This window comes from Pectinophora gossypiella, chromosome 25 (genome assembly GCF_024362695.1).
Source record: "Pectinophora gossypiella chromosome 25, ilPecGoss1.1, whole genome shotgun sequence".
Classification (NCBI taxonomy): Eukaryota; Metazoa; Arthropoda; class Insecta; order Lepidoptera; family Gelechiidae; genus Pectinophora; species Pectinophora gossypiella.
This window is the reverse complement of record NC_065428.1, coordinates 494,013-514,354: the sequence shown is the minus strand read 5'-3', so window position 1 is coordinate 514,354 and position 20,342 is coordinate 494,013. Positions and strand designations below refer to the sequence as shown.

The following is a 20,342-nucleotide window of genomic DNA, read 5'->3' as shown; positions in this document are numbered from 1 at the left end:
TTCCTCTTCCATCCATCTCTGTCAGTCACACGCATATCCTTCTTCACACAATCCATCCACACTTTCTTGTGTCGTCCCATACTTCTATATCCATCCACATACTTAAACTTGTATCTTTTTTATTATTATAAGTACTACTACTGCGTACTACGGGGCGGAAGGCAAGAGGGAAACCACTGCCCTATTTTTCCCTAAAAAAGTAGCATGGAGAGTTTGGAGAATACTACACCGACAAGAGCGTGGCTTTAAATTAATTAAATTAATGATGTGATTTTTTTTTATGAAGTAAATGTAGTTTGCGTTTATAGGTTTGGTCGTGTATACATGTTAGTACTCGTAACTGTACATGTGTGTGCGTTAACTTACAGGTGTTTCAGTTGTAGAGAATTATTTACATAACACGGAGCGAATCGCTTACTGTTGTTGGAATGCCAATGACATCCATACCTAATGTTATAGTTTACATCTTTTACTATTAGTATAATATAAATAGTTGTAGATAGTATAGAGTTGTAGTACGAGAGCGGCCCGGAGCAAAATCATAGTGATTTTATTGCTGATCAAAAATAGAACATAGCCTGAGTTTTTTTTAAAAAGCTGCGTTTCCGGAGTGATATTTTGAAACGAGTGATTTAAATTTATCTATAACTATAGTGTGACCCATAAATATATATAATGTCTTCTTAAAGACAATGAAATATTCTTGTGAAATAGCAAATAATTTCACATTTTTACATAACCTCTTCTTCAGAAAATAAAATTATATTTTTGACATTTTATAAGACAAAGATTATTAATACCATAGAGAACGTAATGAGTCCATGGATCTCATTTACATATATACAGCATGACCCGTATTCTTAAATCAACATTTTTATTTCACTTCACTTCTCTTCACTTCACTACACTTCGTTTACGCCATGAAAAGTCTGCGTCAATTTGAGGCGATGACCTGATCATCTGACACCATTCCCATCTTAAGACCTTATGGGTTAAAAAAGGCCATATCGAAGCAATTCATACATAATAGGCACATAAAGGTAACTAAGTACGCAATGTCAAAACGTTATAATAATATATTTTTTTGAGATGAATTGCTTCTACGTGGCGTTTCTAACCCCCGTTGTATCAAAAGTGGCTGCAATACGAGTATGTCCGCTGATTACTTGTGGCTTTGTATACCATATTAGGGACTAATTAGTGTTAGGTAGTTACTTTCCTATGATCTATAGCTTTATCATCAATTCAAGAGCCACACCCTTGTCAGCGTAGCCTTCTCTATTCTTGTCTATCAGGGCCAATTCTTTGGCTTCATTTTAAGACGCGACGTTCGCCTTCTCTTTAATCAATTCCAGTAGGCAGTTCTACCATAAACAACCAAACAATTACCAGTAGATTATAATTGTACCTATTAATATTAATAGTGTTTAACGCTTAAACAATAACAATTAATAATTCGTCACAAACTGTAACACGAATTCATAATTGATTATTTACGACAGTAAATAATGTAATTAAATTATTGCTCAACATTGATTTGGTCATCTATTTAAGTAAATATATACTGTTTATGAGTCATTTAATGACCTTGGTAGGGGGGGGGGGGTGTCACACAAGCTATATTATGAAATAATAATGACAATTATAAATATAATATATGTCATTTCACCTTTTAAGTAAATCCCAATCGCTTTAGAAATCGTGGCTAACTCTGCGTAATATCTGCTACGATTCTTGGGTATTTTCTAAGTCAAAATAAGATATATTATTATAATGTTAATTGTTAGATTACTATAATTTATTATTATTTATTTAATTTTTGATAAAAACAATGTTACAAATCCTGGCATACAGACATCGGTAATACCGCAAAAGTTTGTCTCGATGCCTGCTATAAAAGCCTAATAAAACATTTTATTTTATGTTTAATAAATTTACTAATTTTAATTAAGAAAAACGCAATAAAAAGTTTGATATTTTAATAAAGCATTTATTTGATCTGACGTTGCGGAGTACTTTTTAATATTAATTTCTAGTTTCGACGTATAGTGAAAAGTAACTAATTTGACTAAATGGAAATTAACATAAACAACCTATATACGTCCCACTGGTGGGCACAGGCCTCCCCTCAATCAACCGGAGGGGGTATGGAGCATACTCCACCACGCTGCTCCAATGCGGGTTGGTGGAGGTGTTTTTACGGCTAATAGCCGGGACCAACGGCTTAACGTGCCCTCCGATGCACGGAATCATCTTACTTTTTCGGACAATCAGGTGATTCAAGTCTGAAAAGTCCTTACCAAACAAAGGACAGTCTCACAAAGAAAATGCAAATTACCCCTCATTTTTCATCACTTCAATCTTTAAGAACTAGACTTTAGTATGCTTGATGAGTATAGCTAATGCGTAGATTACAGCATAGTTATTTTGACAGGGAGTCTAAATGATTGAACAAATATAAAAAGCAGTTTTCACACCTGCACGTGGTATATATGTATGACTCAAATGTATAGTGTATATTGCCTTATCTTTCTGTGATTATACGTTGAACAAGCAAAAAATACCATGTCCTTGTAGAGTTTAGTGTGTTTGTTATTTATGCACAATAAAAATCTTTATCTTTATCTTTATCTTTAATGAGCTTACGTGCTTTGTACAGATATTATAAAGTTTCAAAAACATAAAAAAATGAATGAATGAATGAATGAATATGGAGGAAGCAAGAGAATTCTCTCTGCTTACCCCGGTGGGAAATAGGCGAGAGTTTATGTATGTATGTATCTAAAAACATAAAATAGCATCACGCCTGTATCAAAGGGGTAGGCAGAGGTGTATAATACATTATATTCATCCACCCCACGCCAGCTATGTTTAAGATGGTATCGCCGGAATGAAAAAATAGGTAACAGAAAACTTTAGAAAAAATGTCTATATGTTATCAATATTCTTTAAAGATAGTTTCCGCTCTGTGTATATTTAAAAATAAGTAGCTATTTGTTTAAAGGCATATATGAATTTTTATTTTAATTACCTATAACTCATACCCCTGGTTTTCCAAGATACAGGCTTAGCCTAGTTTGGAAACCTCTTGTTTACCCATTGTGCCTATGATTGTTTCTGCTTTATTTTCTCAGAGATTAAACGCTATATATTTTTTTAATGTACATATATAGATATATCTATCTATATATTATATAGTTGAGACAAAGATACAAGAAGAAGAGTAAAGAGAGCTGGACGAGGAAGACAAATAATACTGAAGAATGAGTTATTTCTTTTTATTTTGGTGCAATAAAGTGTATTTGTATTGTATTGTATAATATTAAAAAAAAAATTCAACTATTAAGTTTAAGCTAAATATCAAGTTTTTTATGTTTTGGTTATACATAATTAATTAAAGTTCATATGAAGGCTACATCTATCTATCTATATTATATGTATGACAACATATAGTAACAATACCTACTTTTATTGTTTTCCTTAGTTCACTGGCGTAGGAAAAATCTCCAGTATAACAGTTAAAGTTATGTTTACGCGTTTGGGGTTTTATATTGCATAATATGGAAGCATGGTTATTCGCGATTAAAAGTTTAATAACTAATGCAATGAAATACTAACCAGAAAAACTATAAAGTCAAAATGCCTTATGAATTTCAATATATTTTCCTAGAAGTTAAAGGCATTTAGGTCAAATCTACATTAAGTCAAGTCAAAAAAATCTATAGTTTATTACACAATAGTTAACAGTCAAATTTTGTTTAAATAGTGTTTTTACACTCATATTTTAAGCGTACTAACTATAAACCTTTGAACCAAATCACCAAAGACCTTACCTATTATATTATATATAGCTATTTAAGTATATATATTTTACCTTTAAAGCGTCTCTCTCCCTCCCTCCTTTCACTATCAAAACAACACGCAAACGTTGTGTTGTTTAGTCGCGGTCGTAGTATAGTAAAGTACTTCCGAATCCGATACAAAATTAGAGTATAACTCACTTAGCGCTTCCAGAGACCCGTGAATCATCAATAAGAGGAAGTGATCATATCCTTAGTGACCTTCGTGAGGCTAGCGCTTTATAAACCTAGCCTTGCCGGCCTTACGCCATTTAATTCTCACAGTCCGCCGCAAGCGCACGTTTGACATACAAGTGATAACCGGCCAAATTAAAAAGCACTAGCCACCATGTCTCTCGCTTCGAAGTGCGTTCTTCACGTTTTGAACACTGTGTACACGATTCTCGGGCTCGGTTTGGCTGCTGCGTCGCTATGGCTCTTCGTTGAAGTGAAAGAGTTTACCAATTTGAGGAATAGCAACCATTATCTGCTGGACTACAATGTGTATTGGCCGCAGGCGATTCCGTGGCTCTTCTTCATCGTTGGTTTGGCGGCCGTGTGCGTGTCAGCGTGCGGCTTTAGTGGCGTCAGGAAGGCCAGCAAAGGGATGATGACAATATACACCGTCTGCCTTGGCGTCGTCATCCTCCTCCTCATCGCAGCCGCAATCATCGCTCTGATCTTCGCTGATAACAAATCTACTGATGACTTCATCAAGGACACTGTGTGGGACGCGTATTTCCAGTCCAAGACCGACACTGGGGTTGCGACCTCCTTCGGAAACATCGAGAAAAGGCTCCACTGTTGCGGCGCTGAGGGCCCGAGAGACTACAAGAACTGGAAGAATGAGTTCCCCACATCATGCTGTGATACGTACTACCACGGCTGGATTGGATCGTACTCTATCGACTGTGACTTCACGAATAAACTGGCGAACGAACGACACGGGTGCTCAACAGTCGCTTCGCAGTACGCCAGAATCGCCATCAAGGTTCTATCAGCTATTTCTGTGTTTATTGCCTTTATCGGTATCTTCGCTCTGATAGCTGCTGTGGCCCTGTCGAAAAACCTGAGGAAAAAACCACGAGCACCACCTTCGGAGGCCGATAGCAAAAAAGTGCTGTTGTAAAGTGATACAGACTGTATTTGTGTATGTGTTCCTTAGTCTGTGGTCCCGAAAGGATCACGAATGTAAGTAGAGTGTCTGAAGTACCAGTTTTGGAAGGAAAAAACCTCCATTTTGTTTTTAAAAATCAGTTTTTTTACGTGAAATTGGAATTTACTTTTTAAAATCATTTTTAAAGTAATTTTGCATAATATTAATCATTTAATAGACTGTAAATTACCCAAATTTTATTGAAAAAATGTTACTCGCCTGCGTGGAAAATTATTAGTTCGTTTTTTAAAGAAAAACGACGGAATAGTTTCCACTATACGCGACAAAACAACCGTATTTAGTCGCGTAGCTTCCATACAAATGCAAAATGGGCGTGAAGTTGTGATTGTGAAACTATTCTTCCAAAGCGAGGTACCTAATAGGCGTATGGTATAAAGTATGGCGTAGAAGTTGTATTTATCTTGTTTAGAGAGAGTTACCAACTTTTAGAACGGAAATGTTGCGTAATGTGATGGAAAGGGCCTTTGGTTCGCCACAATGTGACTTGTAGAGGAAAGTAACGCCATGGAATGGGCGAAAACACAAGTTTTGACATAATCCGACCTAATAGTACCTAAATGTTTCTAGAAAGAAGTGTGATTACTAAGTGTGTTTATACTGTTACGTAATAAACCAAAAATAGTATATAATAAGTACGTTCTAAGTATATATTATACTGACTGATGTTGGGAGTTAAATGTTAATTTTAATATAGGATTTTTCTAATTAATAATGTGTAAAAAGACGTATGTGTGCGTTGGGCCCAGTTTGAATGTGAATCATCTCATAATTAAATATTTAATTCATTTTCTCATTAGATACTTATTTAGTTTTAATGACGTTAGTCAAAACTAGTTTGTGGAAAACTAGTATTAATTCTGTATAGAATCTCGAGACGTCAACAGATAAAATATTGTTCTTAAAACCAAATGTATAAGGACTGAATACGAATCACAAATCGTGAATAAAATGTGCTATAAAAATATATTTTTTTCTGTACCTGTGTTTATTCTAGTATTTATCGCTTAGCTAACATACTAAACATGTTTGTACCTAGGTTTCTAAATGTATATTGATGTTATATAAAAGCTAGTTTCTTTAGTCATATAATCATTATGTCATGAAATATTCTAGGACTTTTTACCAATGTGTTAGCTAAGCGATAAATCTAAATAACAAAATCTATATCCACCTTTGAAGGAGTCTTTAGTATTTAAATCTAGGTCATATAAATACATTATATTGTACAGTGTAAATATAGAATTCATGAGGGATATACCTAACTATACAATAAAATATACTCCACGTAAATTTATTTTTATGATTTTTATAAAATACCTTATAGCGCCACTTGAGCACTTATATAATAATGTTATTATTAATTCTAAAAACTCCTTGAAAGGTGAATGACCTAAACAAAAAGTATTACACGAAACGACAAAACAATATACACAAAAGAATCTAAATTCATCATTTATCTATACGATCTATATTATACAAAAACATACATGCTAGCGCCATCTATCCGATTGCAAACGAACTTTTAGAATGTAGTTTGATAGCTAGATCGATATGCGCGGTTCGACAGCGTGCGATAGAATGGGCGCCGCCGCCCGTCTTAGCTTGCTCACGCGCAGTTTATAAAACTAGTTGCATTCCCGCGCCGCCTCTCATTCCGTTGACAACGATCTCTGCTGACGGTCGATAGCGCGCGCAACCATGGCTAAAGAAGACATGTACAAGGCCATCCTTTACATACTAAACGTTCTTTACGCGGTGTTCGGGATAGTGACAGCTGCCACGGGAATATGGTTCTTTGTGCAAGTGACTGAGTTCGTCAGTTTGAGGAACACCAACCATTATCTGCTGGACTACAGAGTGTACTGGCCGCAGGTAGCGCCATGGCTCTTTATTTTGCTGGGCGTCTTCATCCTGTCTATTGCCTTCTGCGGCTACTGCGGAACCCAGAAGGAGAGCAGGGGCATGCTCGGTATTTATGGGATCTTCCTAATCCTGATTATTCTTGGACAAGCCATCGCTGCTGTGCTGATCTTCGTGTTCGTTGATGGCGAATACACCGACACCTTCGTCAAGGATATCGTCTACGATGGTTACTACAACTCGCAATCCAACCCTGATGTGTTCAAAGCTTTTGGAAGAATCGAACGGAAACTCAAGTGCTGCGGTGCCAACGACGCTAGAGACTACAGAAGCTGGAGGAACGACCTTCCCCTGACCTGCTGCCTGGATTCCTACTACCGCGCCACCTGTGAGTTCACCGATAAAGAAGCCAACGAAAGATTGGGATGTGCTAAAGTGGCCTCAGTTTACACTAAGATCATCAGTTCCGTTATTGCTGGAGTGTCCTTGCTCATGTCTTTGCTGGAAATCGTAAGTCTTATACTAGCATGGAAGCTATTTAATGCACTAGGTGAAGTAGAACATTATATAACAGAAAGAAAAGAGGGAGAAACGGAATGCTAGAGTCAGTATTAGACCTCGAACGTCACAATTTTAAATCGACTCGAATCGAAGCTCGAAACAATGCAGCTTTTACCGATAAAGTTTTTTTTATTTCATTTAAGAAATGAGGTTTCCATATCTCCTCACCGGAGGATAGCCACGAATCTTTGTTTCTCAACTTTACTAGGTTAAGTTTTAAGTTATGTTGGAGACATTCCATTGGACTCGCGCGTTGATCTGATAGTTGTTAATTGGTTGAACTCATGTGACAGCCACGCCCTAAGGTCAGAGTGTACATTAAGACTGTTCATGTGGACTAAATCGTTTCCTCCTTAACTCAATGAATCATTACCTGACTCACAATAAAAGTCAATTGTAAAGACTTGGTCTATCAGACGACCTCGCGCTCCCACCAAGTGTCGCAAGCGTGACGCGTTATTAAGTAGTTGTACGTATACATTGCTGGTGTAGCTATGTTATTTGTAAGTGGAGTCGGTATGTGAGCGTCGTTGGATGTGGCTTCTGGTGTATCTCTCGATGTTTCTCAAAGGTTGTCTATGAGAAAAGTGTGACCTCAATAAGGTACTCGCGGTTTTGACATCTTGTTAGATGTGCGTATCTAATGTTTTTCTGAGGTGAACAGGGGGTTAAGTAGCTACAATGGTAGCTGTAATATGATTATAGCTTCATGTTTATTTATCGTATAATACGTATGGGAACTCCGTCGCGTTGTTAACGGAAGTTGTAGCAGATAGCGGTTTCACTTTCTAATCGTATTTCCCTTAATATATATTCAAAGCATTTCGTGACATTTTGTATTGCTTTTTAAATGTGTATTCATATTCTGACCACACTCGTATATAAGTTATTTATAGTGCTTACATTAGCATAACATTGTTTCTAGTTTTGTTATAGGTATTATATGTATATCTGTATATGTGTATACTAATATACTTTTGATTCATGCATGACTCATTCCATTATATTTAATGCATTTATGCATCATTGCATAATATCTCAACTCAATATTATGAAGCACTACTTTGTTTATTACATTACAACACACAAAGGACAATAGTAACGGTGGACTTATCTCTAAAAGAAATCTCCTCCAGCCTTGCTGATTGTGAAAGGAAGTTAGCAATTATAAAAGCTTTGCATTTACTTATCATACTTATTACATGTATTATATTTACTATATTTGAGTATATGTCTCTATATCTATCTATTTAGATTATATCCATCCATTATTTAGTATATGCCCCCTCTCTTTCGCACCTTTCCAGTCCTGTGTATATATGTACGTATATATATGTTAATGTATGATTATGGAATGCGGTTACTCAATAAGCTTTCGCTATCTTGTCTGTCTGTTCACCTCGATTGGACCATCGTACTATGTTAATTTTTACGCAACCGATGGTGAGAGCGAGATACGTATGCTTAGAGTGACTTGAATGGCAATATGTTGCGCCATATTGTTACGTCACCACCAACGCACCAACTGTGTCGACATGACGTATTTATTTTTTAAATGTCACTGTGCCAATACTGGTGCTAACACCCTGCCTTTTATTAGTTTTAAATATCGAAGGAAAGAAGATTTTTCATATACTTATTTTTTATATAAGAATTTTTTTAAGGTAAAAAATCCTGTTTCCTTCACTTATAATTAATGTTACCGACTTATAAACGTAAAATAACCTTGATATTGTTACCATTATTTATATAACAAAATGGTAAAATCTATATATATTTTGGAATTGTAAAGAATGATCTGCTATTTTTATATAATTTTTATATAAACTATAGTATTTTTAAAATAACATTTAAGTTACAATTTGTGGAACGAATTTCCGTCCTTTTACAATTTTAAAGCCATATTTAAAAGTAATAATTTTAGATTAAACTAGTAGATGGTAATTTTTTATGTGAATGTATGAACAGTGTGTTATCACATGCCAAAGAATGAAATGTATAATAGGTACAAACATACAAAAAAAAAAAACATATTTTTGCATGCAAAAAATGTATTTCTTTAGTTTAGGTCATAGCTATGAGATCACACACAGAAATAATGATTAACTAATCTATAAGACGTATAAATTATTTTTTATACAAAATGTAATAATAATATATAATATTTTGTAAGTGAAAACTAGTCGTAAGCCGTTTCGTTAGTAATAAAATATTCAAAATATCTTATACGAATGTCTTTTAATACCTGTTCACCTTTAGATTTAGGTAAGTTCTTTATGTTAAGGAAGTAGAGATATATTGTTGAAGAACTGAGAACATAATGAAAATAACAAAAAGTTTTAAAAAAATTATGTTATTCGGCCTCTATAATGGGCTCGGGGTAAAGCGATAAGAAAACAAAAAATAATTATGGACGACTAAATAACTTAAAGTTATCCTTTTATCTAATTAAATTCTTATCATGATAAACTAATTGTCATAAGTCAAAAATAATATTACAAAAAAATATCGCTTCGAGTTACTTTTTCACAAATTCCTTGTTCCCCTAATGCAAGCAACACCCAATGAGATAATATTCATTTGTCCATATTTGTCCGGTCAAATAGTTAATACAATCCTATACAAACCTACAATAATTCAACCGAAAAAAACATGCGATTGCATTGGGATTATAGGTTTGTGTGCGACTATATTTTAACATTTTTTTCTGACTTCCATGATCTCGTTAGCCAATGAACCGTTTTAGAAGTTTTTTTTATTGATTGAGTCCGTTGATCTAGTTTATATACAACCTTTTTTGTACGAGGATCTCGTAGTAACCTTGTCATGTAGTAAACGCAAATGTTTATGTTTTTATGTTATGCGCGTCTTAGCAAGGTTACGTCGGCGTGAAATTGCTGAAATTGTATAAATTGTCGGTTCATTGGTTCGTAAAATGTTTACGATGCAAATATTTTGGTTTCGTTACATCATATTTAAATTCAAGGCTACATAATTACTACATATTGGGTTTTACTGCTTACGCAGAATCAGAATCTTTTTAAAGACTGTAGTTACATTTTAGGTATCTTTTTGTATTTTTATAATAGACCTTCCAACCCGCAAAGCGAAAACCAGCCCAATACGGGTTAGGTCACATACCTCCGAAACTCATTTTTCGCTGAGCGCGTGATACATTACGATCGAAATATGACGTCGATAAAAAATTCATAATGATTGGTTTACACCCGTGCTAGGATTCCACTAGTAGTTAAGGTTTTAGTGTGAAAAACCCGGGTGCGAGCCCTCAGCGCTCCCCATTTGTCCGGCAAAGTAAGTTAATGCAATTACGATTTACGTGCAATACTTACCAATATTTTACGTATATTGTTTTTAAAAGAACGTTTTAAAAGAACGTCTAGGGCCCTGTGCCGAGGTTTTTCTTACAGCTTTTTTTCCCCGGCTATACAGGTTGTGAGAAGCTGAGATTCAAAGTGTAACTATGTTACCTACTGAATAAAGATATTTTTGAATTTGTAATTTGCATCAAATCTACAATAAGTCACGTCAAAAAAAAGAAGTGTAAAATTTTTTTTTCGTTTTTTTTAGATGTAATTTCATCCCATGTTTTACGTGTAGTCGTACCATGAGTTATGTCAGGGGCCTTTAGCGGCTCATTAGTAACCCTGCCACCACACGACAGAAGAAGATCCCATGTTTTACAAAATAAAAAGGAAAAGATTTAATACTTCCTTACTTGTTCAAACTGAATGTCCGATTATTTAGACATTAACTATAACTGGACACAGCAACTGGGTCATTAAGTTTGATCAAACAGACTATTTGGTACAACTGTCATATTAAATGATTACACAGTTGTCATTATGTATACAGGTGACAATTAAATATACATTCTCGTTTTGAGGCTATTTGTATTATAGTAGATATCTTTGTATAATTACGCATTCCAGGAAACATTTGAATTAAGTCATTTATCATTTGTAAAAAAGTAATTTAAAAAAATTAAATTGACTTTTATAGTCTGTCAAATAAAAAGCAAGAAATAATATTTTGTGTAATACTTACAACTTTAGAATTTAAATTCTGAAGTTGAACGTCCTATGAAACCTATGAAATTTGGCACACGTGTTTAGAAGCCTACGGGTCAAATTGATAACCTTCTTCTTGTTTGAAGTCGGTTAAAATACCTTCAAAACGGAATTAACTTGCAAAATAGTGACTTCTCAGGGCTTTCACCTGCATATAAATGTAAAGAACGACGTCCCTGAGAGTCGGTACTCAGGAGGTGCGAACATCGACTCGGGGCGTTGCTGAATTAATAAGCCAGTTATAACAGCTTATGTCTAGATTGAACGAGAATGGCTGGTTCACAGTGCCATTAATCCAATTAAAAGCCAGTCACAAAGTCGGCCTGTTATTAATTCAATTACCACCAGCCATTCATCAAGAGTTTTGTCGCTTAAGTTGTGTTGTGTGTCATCGGTTTTTGAACTTCTTTGCAGGGTTGAATCACATACATAAAATCACGCCTAATTCCTACCGGGGCAGGCATAGCCAGAAGTTAGCAATAAGGTAAATCAAGCTCGCTCCAAATTCAAATATTAGTGCGCGGGGTATCCCCTCTATAACAACGACAACATAGCTTCACGCCTATATCCCTGAAGGGGTAGGCAGATTTGTATGGTGTGGGTATACACCCACACCTCGCCAGCTATCGCCAGATGGCGAGCCTATTGCCATTAACGGAGCACAAATCCTGGAAACCACAATGATATGAATTATCTATGATGCAAACATGGACTCAAACTAATAAAGTTGAATTCAGTAGTTTGAAGCCTGTGCCGGGAATCGAACCCGTGATAATACAATGTAAATCACGCGTTCTCCAGATAGTTTTTTTTTTACCTGTGATGGGTTTGCTCTTGGCCCCAGACTTTCCCGAAGGTATTGATTCGTGCTACTCATATCATGTATACAGGGTGTTAGTGTCATCGTAACGAATACTCAGAGGGATGATTCAGACCATGATTCTGAGTTAATATCAAGTGGAATTTTCCGTCGCAAAATTCATGTAATTTTTTTAGTTTTTTTAAATTATTTTCAATTCTATACTTTTGCGATGGAAAATTCCACTTAATATTAACTCAGAATAATCAGCTGAATCATCCCTCTCAGTATTCGTTACGATGACACTTACACCCCATACAAGTACATACAGTAGCCATACAAGTAGGTATGGGTGTTAGTGACACTGTAACGAATACTGAAGGGGATGATTCAGACCATGATTCTGAGTCGATATCAAGTGGAATTTCCTGTCGGAGAAGTCATGAAAATTTTAGAGCTTATTTAAATTATTTTCCGTTCCATACTTTTGCGACGGAAAATTCCACTTGATATCAACTCAGAATTATGGCCTGAATCATCTCTCAAAGTTTTCGTTACGATGTCACTAACACCCTGTATAATCATAGGAGTATAGCCCTCTATGGATGTGAAGCTTGGACACTGACACAGAAGGACAGAGAGAGACTCGAGGCCTTTGAAATGTGGTGTTGGAGGAGGATGGAAAGAATAAGTTGGACAGAAAGAGTTACAAATGAGGAAGTGCTAGTAAGAGTAAGGGAAAAGAGACAAATACTGAGAATTATTGAGGACAGAAGAGGTAAGATGATTGGACACATAATAAGACACGACGAATTTATTAAAAACATCATAGAAGGAAAGCTAGAAGGAAAGAGAGGAAGGGGAAGACCAAGAAGAGCTTACATGGAACAGATTAAAGAAAAGGTTAACGTCGTGTCTTATAGGGAAGTCAAGGAATTGGCCTTTGATAGACTGGAATGGAAAATGCTACACCGACAAGAGCGTGGCTCTTAAATTGATGATGTTGACTCATATCATGGATTTTCCCGGGGATTTTGCCCTGTCACAAATAATATTTATTTATTTATTATCATACTAATAGCAGTTTGGCGGCGAGGATGTGCTGCCGCCAAAGGATGTTTTCGGGGTACCGAACTGAGCATAGTACCCCGCTAGCCACAAGTTGGTAGTGTGACTAGGGATCGACGATCCGACAGTGTTGTGTTGGAAGTTGTATATATGCGTCTTGCTGTGTAAACTTCGATACCGCGTTTCACGACCGCTTGAAGAATGTGGCGCCATCTGTTGCATGTGAGCGGAACTAGGTGGCCAACTAGTTGGGTCCGCTACATCACTCCCCCCCTCAGACCGGAGGTCGATTCAAGTGCTTCAGTGCTCTTCAGGAATGCCGTGGTGCCTGTAATCCCAGTGAGTCGGGAAGAGGTGTGTACGGCGTGAGTTGTGCTCCTATCCACGGTGAGTCGGGATGGGGAGCTGCTCCTATCCGCGGTGAGTCGGGATTGTGGAGCCGGCGACTGGCGTGAGGCGAGAAGGTGGCCTGCCACGTGGAGCGCGTGCTCGACAGCGTGGTATGGCAGTGGACCTCGTGTGCTGTGTCGCTGTTGCGTGCGGAGTGCCAGGTCCAGGCAGCTTGGGCAACTGGTCATGGAACTGTAGATGCTCCGAAGTCCTGGTGTGGAGTGTCAGGTGTCCAAGCAGCGTCGTAGGCGGCTGGCAGGTGGACGTGCTGATGATGCTCCGACTGAAGGCTGATGATGAACGCCTGTTGAGGGTTGATGCGGGGTGATTGATGCTGGTGGCGGATGATGCAGGTGCGACGCAGTTGACGCAGGAAGTGATCACGTCGGGGTCACCAGTTTGGCGGCGAGTGTGTGCTGCCGCCAAAGGATGTTTTCGGGGTACCGAACTGAGCATAGTACCCCGCTAGCCACAAGTTGGTAGTGTGACTAGGGATCGACGATCCAACAGTGTTGTGTTGGAAGATGTATATATGCGTCTTGCTGTGTAAACTTCGATACCGCGTTTCACGACCGCATGAAGAATGTGGCGCCATCTGTTGCATGTGAGCGGAACTAGGTGGCCAACTAGTTGGGTCCGCTACAGCATCATCATGTATCTCTTTCTTCTTCTATCGTGTGGGTTGTGAGGTGGATTACCAAGCTCATCAACCCAGCAGGGTTAATATTGAGCCGCCAAAGGCCCCTGACGCGGCTCATGTAACGATTACGTACTTACATCAGTAAGTAATAACCGGGACGAATCTTACTTTCGGACAATCAGGTGATCCGCCTGTAATGTCCTAACCTAACTAGGGATCACAAAGTATTTTTTGTGATGTTTCCCCACCGGGATTCGAACCCGGGACCTCCGGATTGTGAGCCCAACGCTCAACCACTGGACCACCGAGGCCGTTACTTTTCCTCTAAACAAAGCATAGGAAACTTTTTCTACGAAGCTCCGTTCATCGGTTACGAAATCGAGTTTAGTTATATAATTTAGTAGCTCGCACGTCCACTGTCGCTTTCACTAAACAGTGGGAGTGAAAACTTTTGGAGGTACCAGCCCTAAGGTACTGTCAATGAGAAAGTTGTTATAAGAGGAACTTTCAATTTGTTTTGATGCGGAGAAGCCATTTTTCTTTGGTTATGATTCATAGCTTGATTTGTATGGGTAAGAAAGTTATATTTATAGCGTTATAGAGAGAAATGCGGCAGTGATTAAAAGTTATTAAAATCAGAAAACATTTAATAAAACACGGCGAATTTTCAATAACTTATGGCTCTGTCCATTTGAGTTTGTGTAGGTCATTTGATAACACGACGAATTCGAGAACATAATATTTTAAAGAAGAAGAGGAAGTGTGTTTTAAAAATATACCATAAAGAGAATTCGAATTCATGTTTAGATCATAGGTACTTAATTGATATCACATGGTCCCCAGGACCAGGAGGATTTGTATCCGGTAAATGGCAATGGGCCATGAAACTTAAGCTTAGCTGGCGAGGAGTATCCACTCCCACTACATAGTGTGGTATGCCTCTGCTTACCCCTTTGGGGATACATGTTTGATCTATGTATGAAGAAGAAAAGATGTTTAATGGATTTGGTAATTATGTTATCTTATAGTTTCAATATTTAATAGTAAATATAAATAGTATTTACACTTTCAAGGACAGAACGTCTACGGACGTTCCGATTCCAAGGTGTCATACTACTTCTACTGGAAAGGGTTAACCTTTTCAAGGACAGAGACCATGGGTCATTGATGGTTCTTAATAGGTAGTATGAGAGTATGACAACATGGAATCAGAACGTCATTAGACGTTATGTCCTTGAAAGTGTTAAGTAGGTATAATTATAATTAAATATTATTTCTTTGTCTCGTGTGACTCAGTATGAGTCAAACATTAAATTGATGATAAACTCTGCGGTGCATTCATTACACTGACTTAAATAAGTACTCAAAGTCTTGCAAGGTGCTAAATTGGCACTATGTTTTTGTTATTCGCTTTAAAAATTGTAGGTACAGTTTGCAGATGGTCAGCATTTAGCATTAGGTCAACATTTTTAGTTATAATTATTGTTACAATTTATTGTCAAATAATCATCTTACCCACTGCAGAATAATATGTACACGCACGCCGGTTCAGAGTAGAATATACACTTATCAATAAATTAACGTGCAAGTCCGGTACCAGGGTTCGAAAGGCGCTGAAACAACAATATTAAAAAAAAAATCTTTATTCAGTAGGTAACGTAGTTACACTTTGAATCGTCAATTTTTACATAACGAACGTCTCATCCGCCTAAAACTACTGCAGCTTCTCACAACCTGTATAGCCGGGGAAAAGAAGCTGCAAGAAAAACCTCGGCACAGGGCCCTACACGTTCTTTAAAAAAATAAAATATTGTTATACAATTGAGTAATTTAGCTGCCTAATATCAGTTCTCAGACAGTTAATCCCATGCATTCATATCTTCTAAATAATCACTAACTTTATAAGTAATAACCTTATTTGTAAAGTTCTGTTTAACCACTGTCATAAAACAATTGAAAGGCAAATTCTGAATGTCAATGGGAATCTTATTGTAGATTGAAAAGCAAAACCACAGGACCACAATGACTTACACATTGCACATACACATTAATACTCCTAAAACAAAGCTTAGTAACCGAAAGTGTCCCAATTCATCCATAAGTTACCAAACTGTTACAAAACTGTTGTCTGTTACTTCATATTTACTTAAAGGGCGACTGTCGAAGCCGCTAACAAAAAAAGTACATCACGTTATTAAGTACTTGTTTTGTTGGAAGGCTAGCCATCTTCGTGAGTAGATGATTCTGGTAACGGCATCTTTGTGAGTCACGAGTGTTATAGAGTTTGGCGTCCATTGCTGGGGTTCTATGAGTTTTTGAATTAGTGTTTAGGTTATATTTGTTTAATTTATATTGAAGACTACTTGGTTATTGTTTACTTTTTAAATTATTATTATTTTAGTTATACACATTTCTGCTCATAATTAATTAATAGAATATATTAAGTTAATAGAAGATTTTGATTATTATTATACTGGGTGTTAGTGACATCGTAACGAATACTGAGGGGGATGATTCAGGCCATGATTCTGAGTTAAAATCAAGTGGAATTTTCCGTCGCAAAATTCATGATTTTTGTAATTATTTTCAATTCTATAATTTTGCGATCAAAAATTCCACTTGATATTAACTCACAATAATGAGCTAAATCAGCCCCCTCAGTATTCGTTACGATGTCACTTACGCCCCGCACCAGTACATACAGGTAGCCATACAAGTAGGTATGGGTGTTAGTTACACCGTAACGAATACTGAGGGGGATGATTCAGACCATGATTCTGAGTTGATATTAAGTGGAATTTCCTGTCGGATAATTCATGAAAATTTTTGTGTTTTCTTAAATTATTTTCCATTCCATACTTTTGCGACGGAAAATTCCACTTGATATCAACTCAGAATCATGGCCTGAATCATCTCTCAAAGTTTTCGTTACGATGTCACTAACACCCTGTATAAGTACTTAGATTTAACTTTAATTAATATTATTTACATTGATTAGTTTTTTAATTTATTATTGTTATGATTATGAATAATTATTTGCATGCCAAATATAGTTTAACATTTAGGTACTATTTTATTATTTTCAGATCGAGAGTCAACCACTAGACTACGGAGGCTGTATGCTCTTTACCACTTCCGGTTGATTGAGGGGAGACCTAAGCCCAGCAGTGGGACGTATATAGGCTGTTTATTATGTTTAGGGTTATTGATAGTCAAAATTCTATTACAGTTCAATTCTACAATCTAGCACTAAAACTTCGGCACCTGTTATGGTTTAGAAAAAATACTCTTTCCAATCCAGTACGAATTGTCCAAGCAATGTACCTGTAACTCTACCATTCACTACAAACATAAACACCTTTATACCAGAATGCGCGTGACCTACTTTCTGCGCATGACATCGTGACGTAAGCAAGGTGCGTACGAGCCGCACAGCGGCAAACTGCGCATTGTCTCCTTGTGTTTAGGTGAGCCTAGTACTTTGGGCCCATCGACGATAAGGCTTCTAGACTCCTTACAGACGAAGGGGTTCTGTACGATCTGTGAGGAGGGATGAAAGGCATATACAATGAAAGTGATGTGTATAAATATGGTCCCGACGACCCTATTACTCTAGCCATAGAGGCAGCCAATCAGCTCGCGACACCAAACACTTCAGGACCCCGATACCGACCCCGCCGGCGTAGTCGACGACTTCCCTCAATCAGCGCTTATCGCTATCGACGTTATCGTAGAACGCTTGTCTCTTACTTTGAGATCGCAGGTTCGATACCAGCACAGGCCTAAACTAATGATTGTCGAATTTGTTTTCGAATTCATGTATGGATCATAAACGTTAATCACGTGCTCAGTGGTGAAGGAAAACATCGTGAGGAAACCCACATTACGTGACCTAACCTGTATTGGGCTGGTTTTTCCTTAACGGGTTGGAAGGTCAGACAGGCAGTTGCTTTTGTAAAACACCGGACCTGTTAAATCTTCAGGTTAGGTAAGCGGACTCTGTGAAAAGCAGGATAATGCTAGGAGGATGAATGAGCCAATCAGAAATCATCGTCCCTCTTTCCGTGTTCTTTAACTGACAAAAATAATTTTATGCGAGAAATCAACCGTCGGGCATCTATTTGGTTGTACCGTCGATGTATTTATGCGAGCCTGGTACTTTGTGCCTAACTAGCAACTATTATGCTAGGTATTGTCGGCCATTGACCTCGAAAACACCTACTTTTTGGAGCTAGCTTTGTTTATGTGTAAGCGTAATATTTATTCTATTGTCTAGGTTAGTATTAAGCTACGGTATTAAGCCATTAGACTAATTTGTGTGTGGATTTTCCTATCATGGTTATTATATTTAATAGAGTATTCAACTTAAATGATGATTGATAATAACAGAATTTGAACATCAACTTGCTCATCACTCATTAGCGCTCAGCGCTCTCCATTTGTCCGGCCAAGTAGATAATGTTAATGCCATATGCGGGGAAATCTACAATAAGTCACGTCAAAAAAGAACTGTGATTATGTTTTTTGACTGTAGTTTTGTCTGTGAGTTTTGTTTGTCTGGAAATTATAAAGATTTGATTTGATTTTTGATAATTAATAATCAAATATTAAAAGATAATCGCTTCAAAGAAGCACTTTGTTTTTTTTTTGTTCTTTTTATATACACAAGGCTGTAAAATAAAATGTTACTTAACAATTAAAAACCTTGCAATTTTTGTAAGCAAAGTAACATTATTAACAGTGATTTTTCGTTGCTAATTCAAAATAGGAATTGTACAAAATGCAACTCATAAATACATAAACAGCCTATTAACGTCCCACTGCTGGGCACAGGCCTCCCCTCAATCAACCGCAGGGGGTATGGACCATACTCCACCACGCTGCTCCACTGCGACAATGCAACTCACCTTTTATTTATTTATTTAAGGTACACATTTGTTTGAGGAAATCTTTTTAAGTACTTCTTAAGAAAAAGGTGACACACAACCAGTTAATTTTGAAAACAAACTATTATATTAAAATATAAAGTTGAAATTCGTAGAAACGGTTTAAAATAATTATGTGGTTTTAAGCCGAAGTTTAGTGGGCCATTTAATTCTGTCATAACATTTTGCTTTCTATCTGTCGAGTCATAGTGAAGTTACATAAAGTTATGTCGGCTTTGCGGTTGTATTGGTCTGTGGGACCTTTGCGGGATTTATATTTCCAATCCCGCGGGAACTTGAATTTCGGGATCACATTCGCAAGTGCAGTTTTCACTAACACAATTGGATCGACCATTTTACGGCGATACGGCTCACCTATCACGTTAGTCTAACAGAAAGCTCGGTGAGGTGTGGGTACTAAGTGACTCTAGCGGTGGATGTAACTCTGACGACCCTAATAGGGATATAGTCGTCAGCTTATGTTTATGTGTGTTGTGCATACTATACTACACACGCGATGCACTCGCTATCATTGTCGCAGTGCATCCGACCGACAACCGCTCGGTATATCGCTCCACTGCCTCTGAGGGACAAATCTGATAATTAAACCCACGGTAATAGCCGGTAATATCAATACCCATGAAATCAGAATCACTTATTCAATGTAATTATCATGGATAAACTTGTTGAAGGTTTTTTTTTAAATCTACGTCTATTCGCAAGGTGTTATGGTGTTAGTAGTCGTTACATGAGCTCGTTAGAGGAGCTCGGTGGCGCAGCGGTTAATGTGCTCGGTCTGCGATTGTTGAAGTTAAGCAACTTCGGCAAAGGCCGGTCATAGGATGAGTGACCACAAAAAAAAAAGTTTTCATCTCCAGCTCCTCCGTGCTTCGGAAGGCACGTTAAGCCGTTGGTCCCGGCTGCATTAGCAGTCGTTAATAACCATCAATCCGCACTGGGCCCGCGTGATGGTTTAAGGCCCGATCTCCCTATCC

At 37.3% G+C, this 20,342-nt stretch overlaps 2 protein-coding genes across 2 annotated transcripts; both read left to right on the top strand.

Moving 5' to 3' along the window:
- The first annotated feature begins 4,096 nt into the window (after positions 1 to 4,096).
- Positions 4,097 to 6,310, top strand: LOC126378179 (23 kDa integral membrane protein-like). Its single transcript, XM_050026378.1, has one exon. It carries the CDS (start codon positions 4,189 to 4,191, stop codon positions 4,966 to 4,968), a length of 780 nt encoding a protein of 259 aa, XP_049882335.1. The 5' UTR covers positions 4,097 to 4,188; the 3' UTR covers positions 4,969 to 6,310.
- A 301-nt stretch (positions 6,311 to 6,611) lies between these two features.
- On the top strand, positions 6,612 to 8,613 carry LOC126378183 (23 kDa integral membrane protein-like). Its single transcript, XM_050026385.1, has one exon. The coding sequence runs from the start codon at positions 6,715 to 6,717 to the stop codon at positions 7,477 to 7,479; it is 765 nt and encodes a 254-aa protein (XP_049882342.1). The 5' UTR covers positions 6,612 to 6,714; the 3' UTR covers positions 7,480 to 8,613.
- The last annotated feature ends 11,729 nt before the right edge of the window (positions 8,614 to 20,342 follow it).

What these genes read in the sequence shown, in the direction of transcription:
- LOC126378179 (XM_050026378.1), top strand. Translation starts at nt 4,189, where the DNA reads ATGTCTCTCGCTTCGAAGTGCGTTCTTCACGTTTTGAACACTGTGTAC.
- LOC126378183 (XM_050026385.1), top strand. Translation starts at nt 6,715, where the DNA reads ATGGCTAAAGAAGACATGTACAAGGCCATCCTTTACATACTAAACGTT.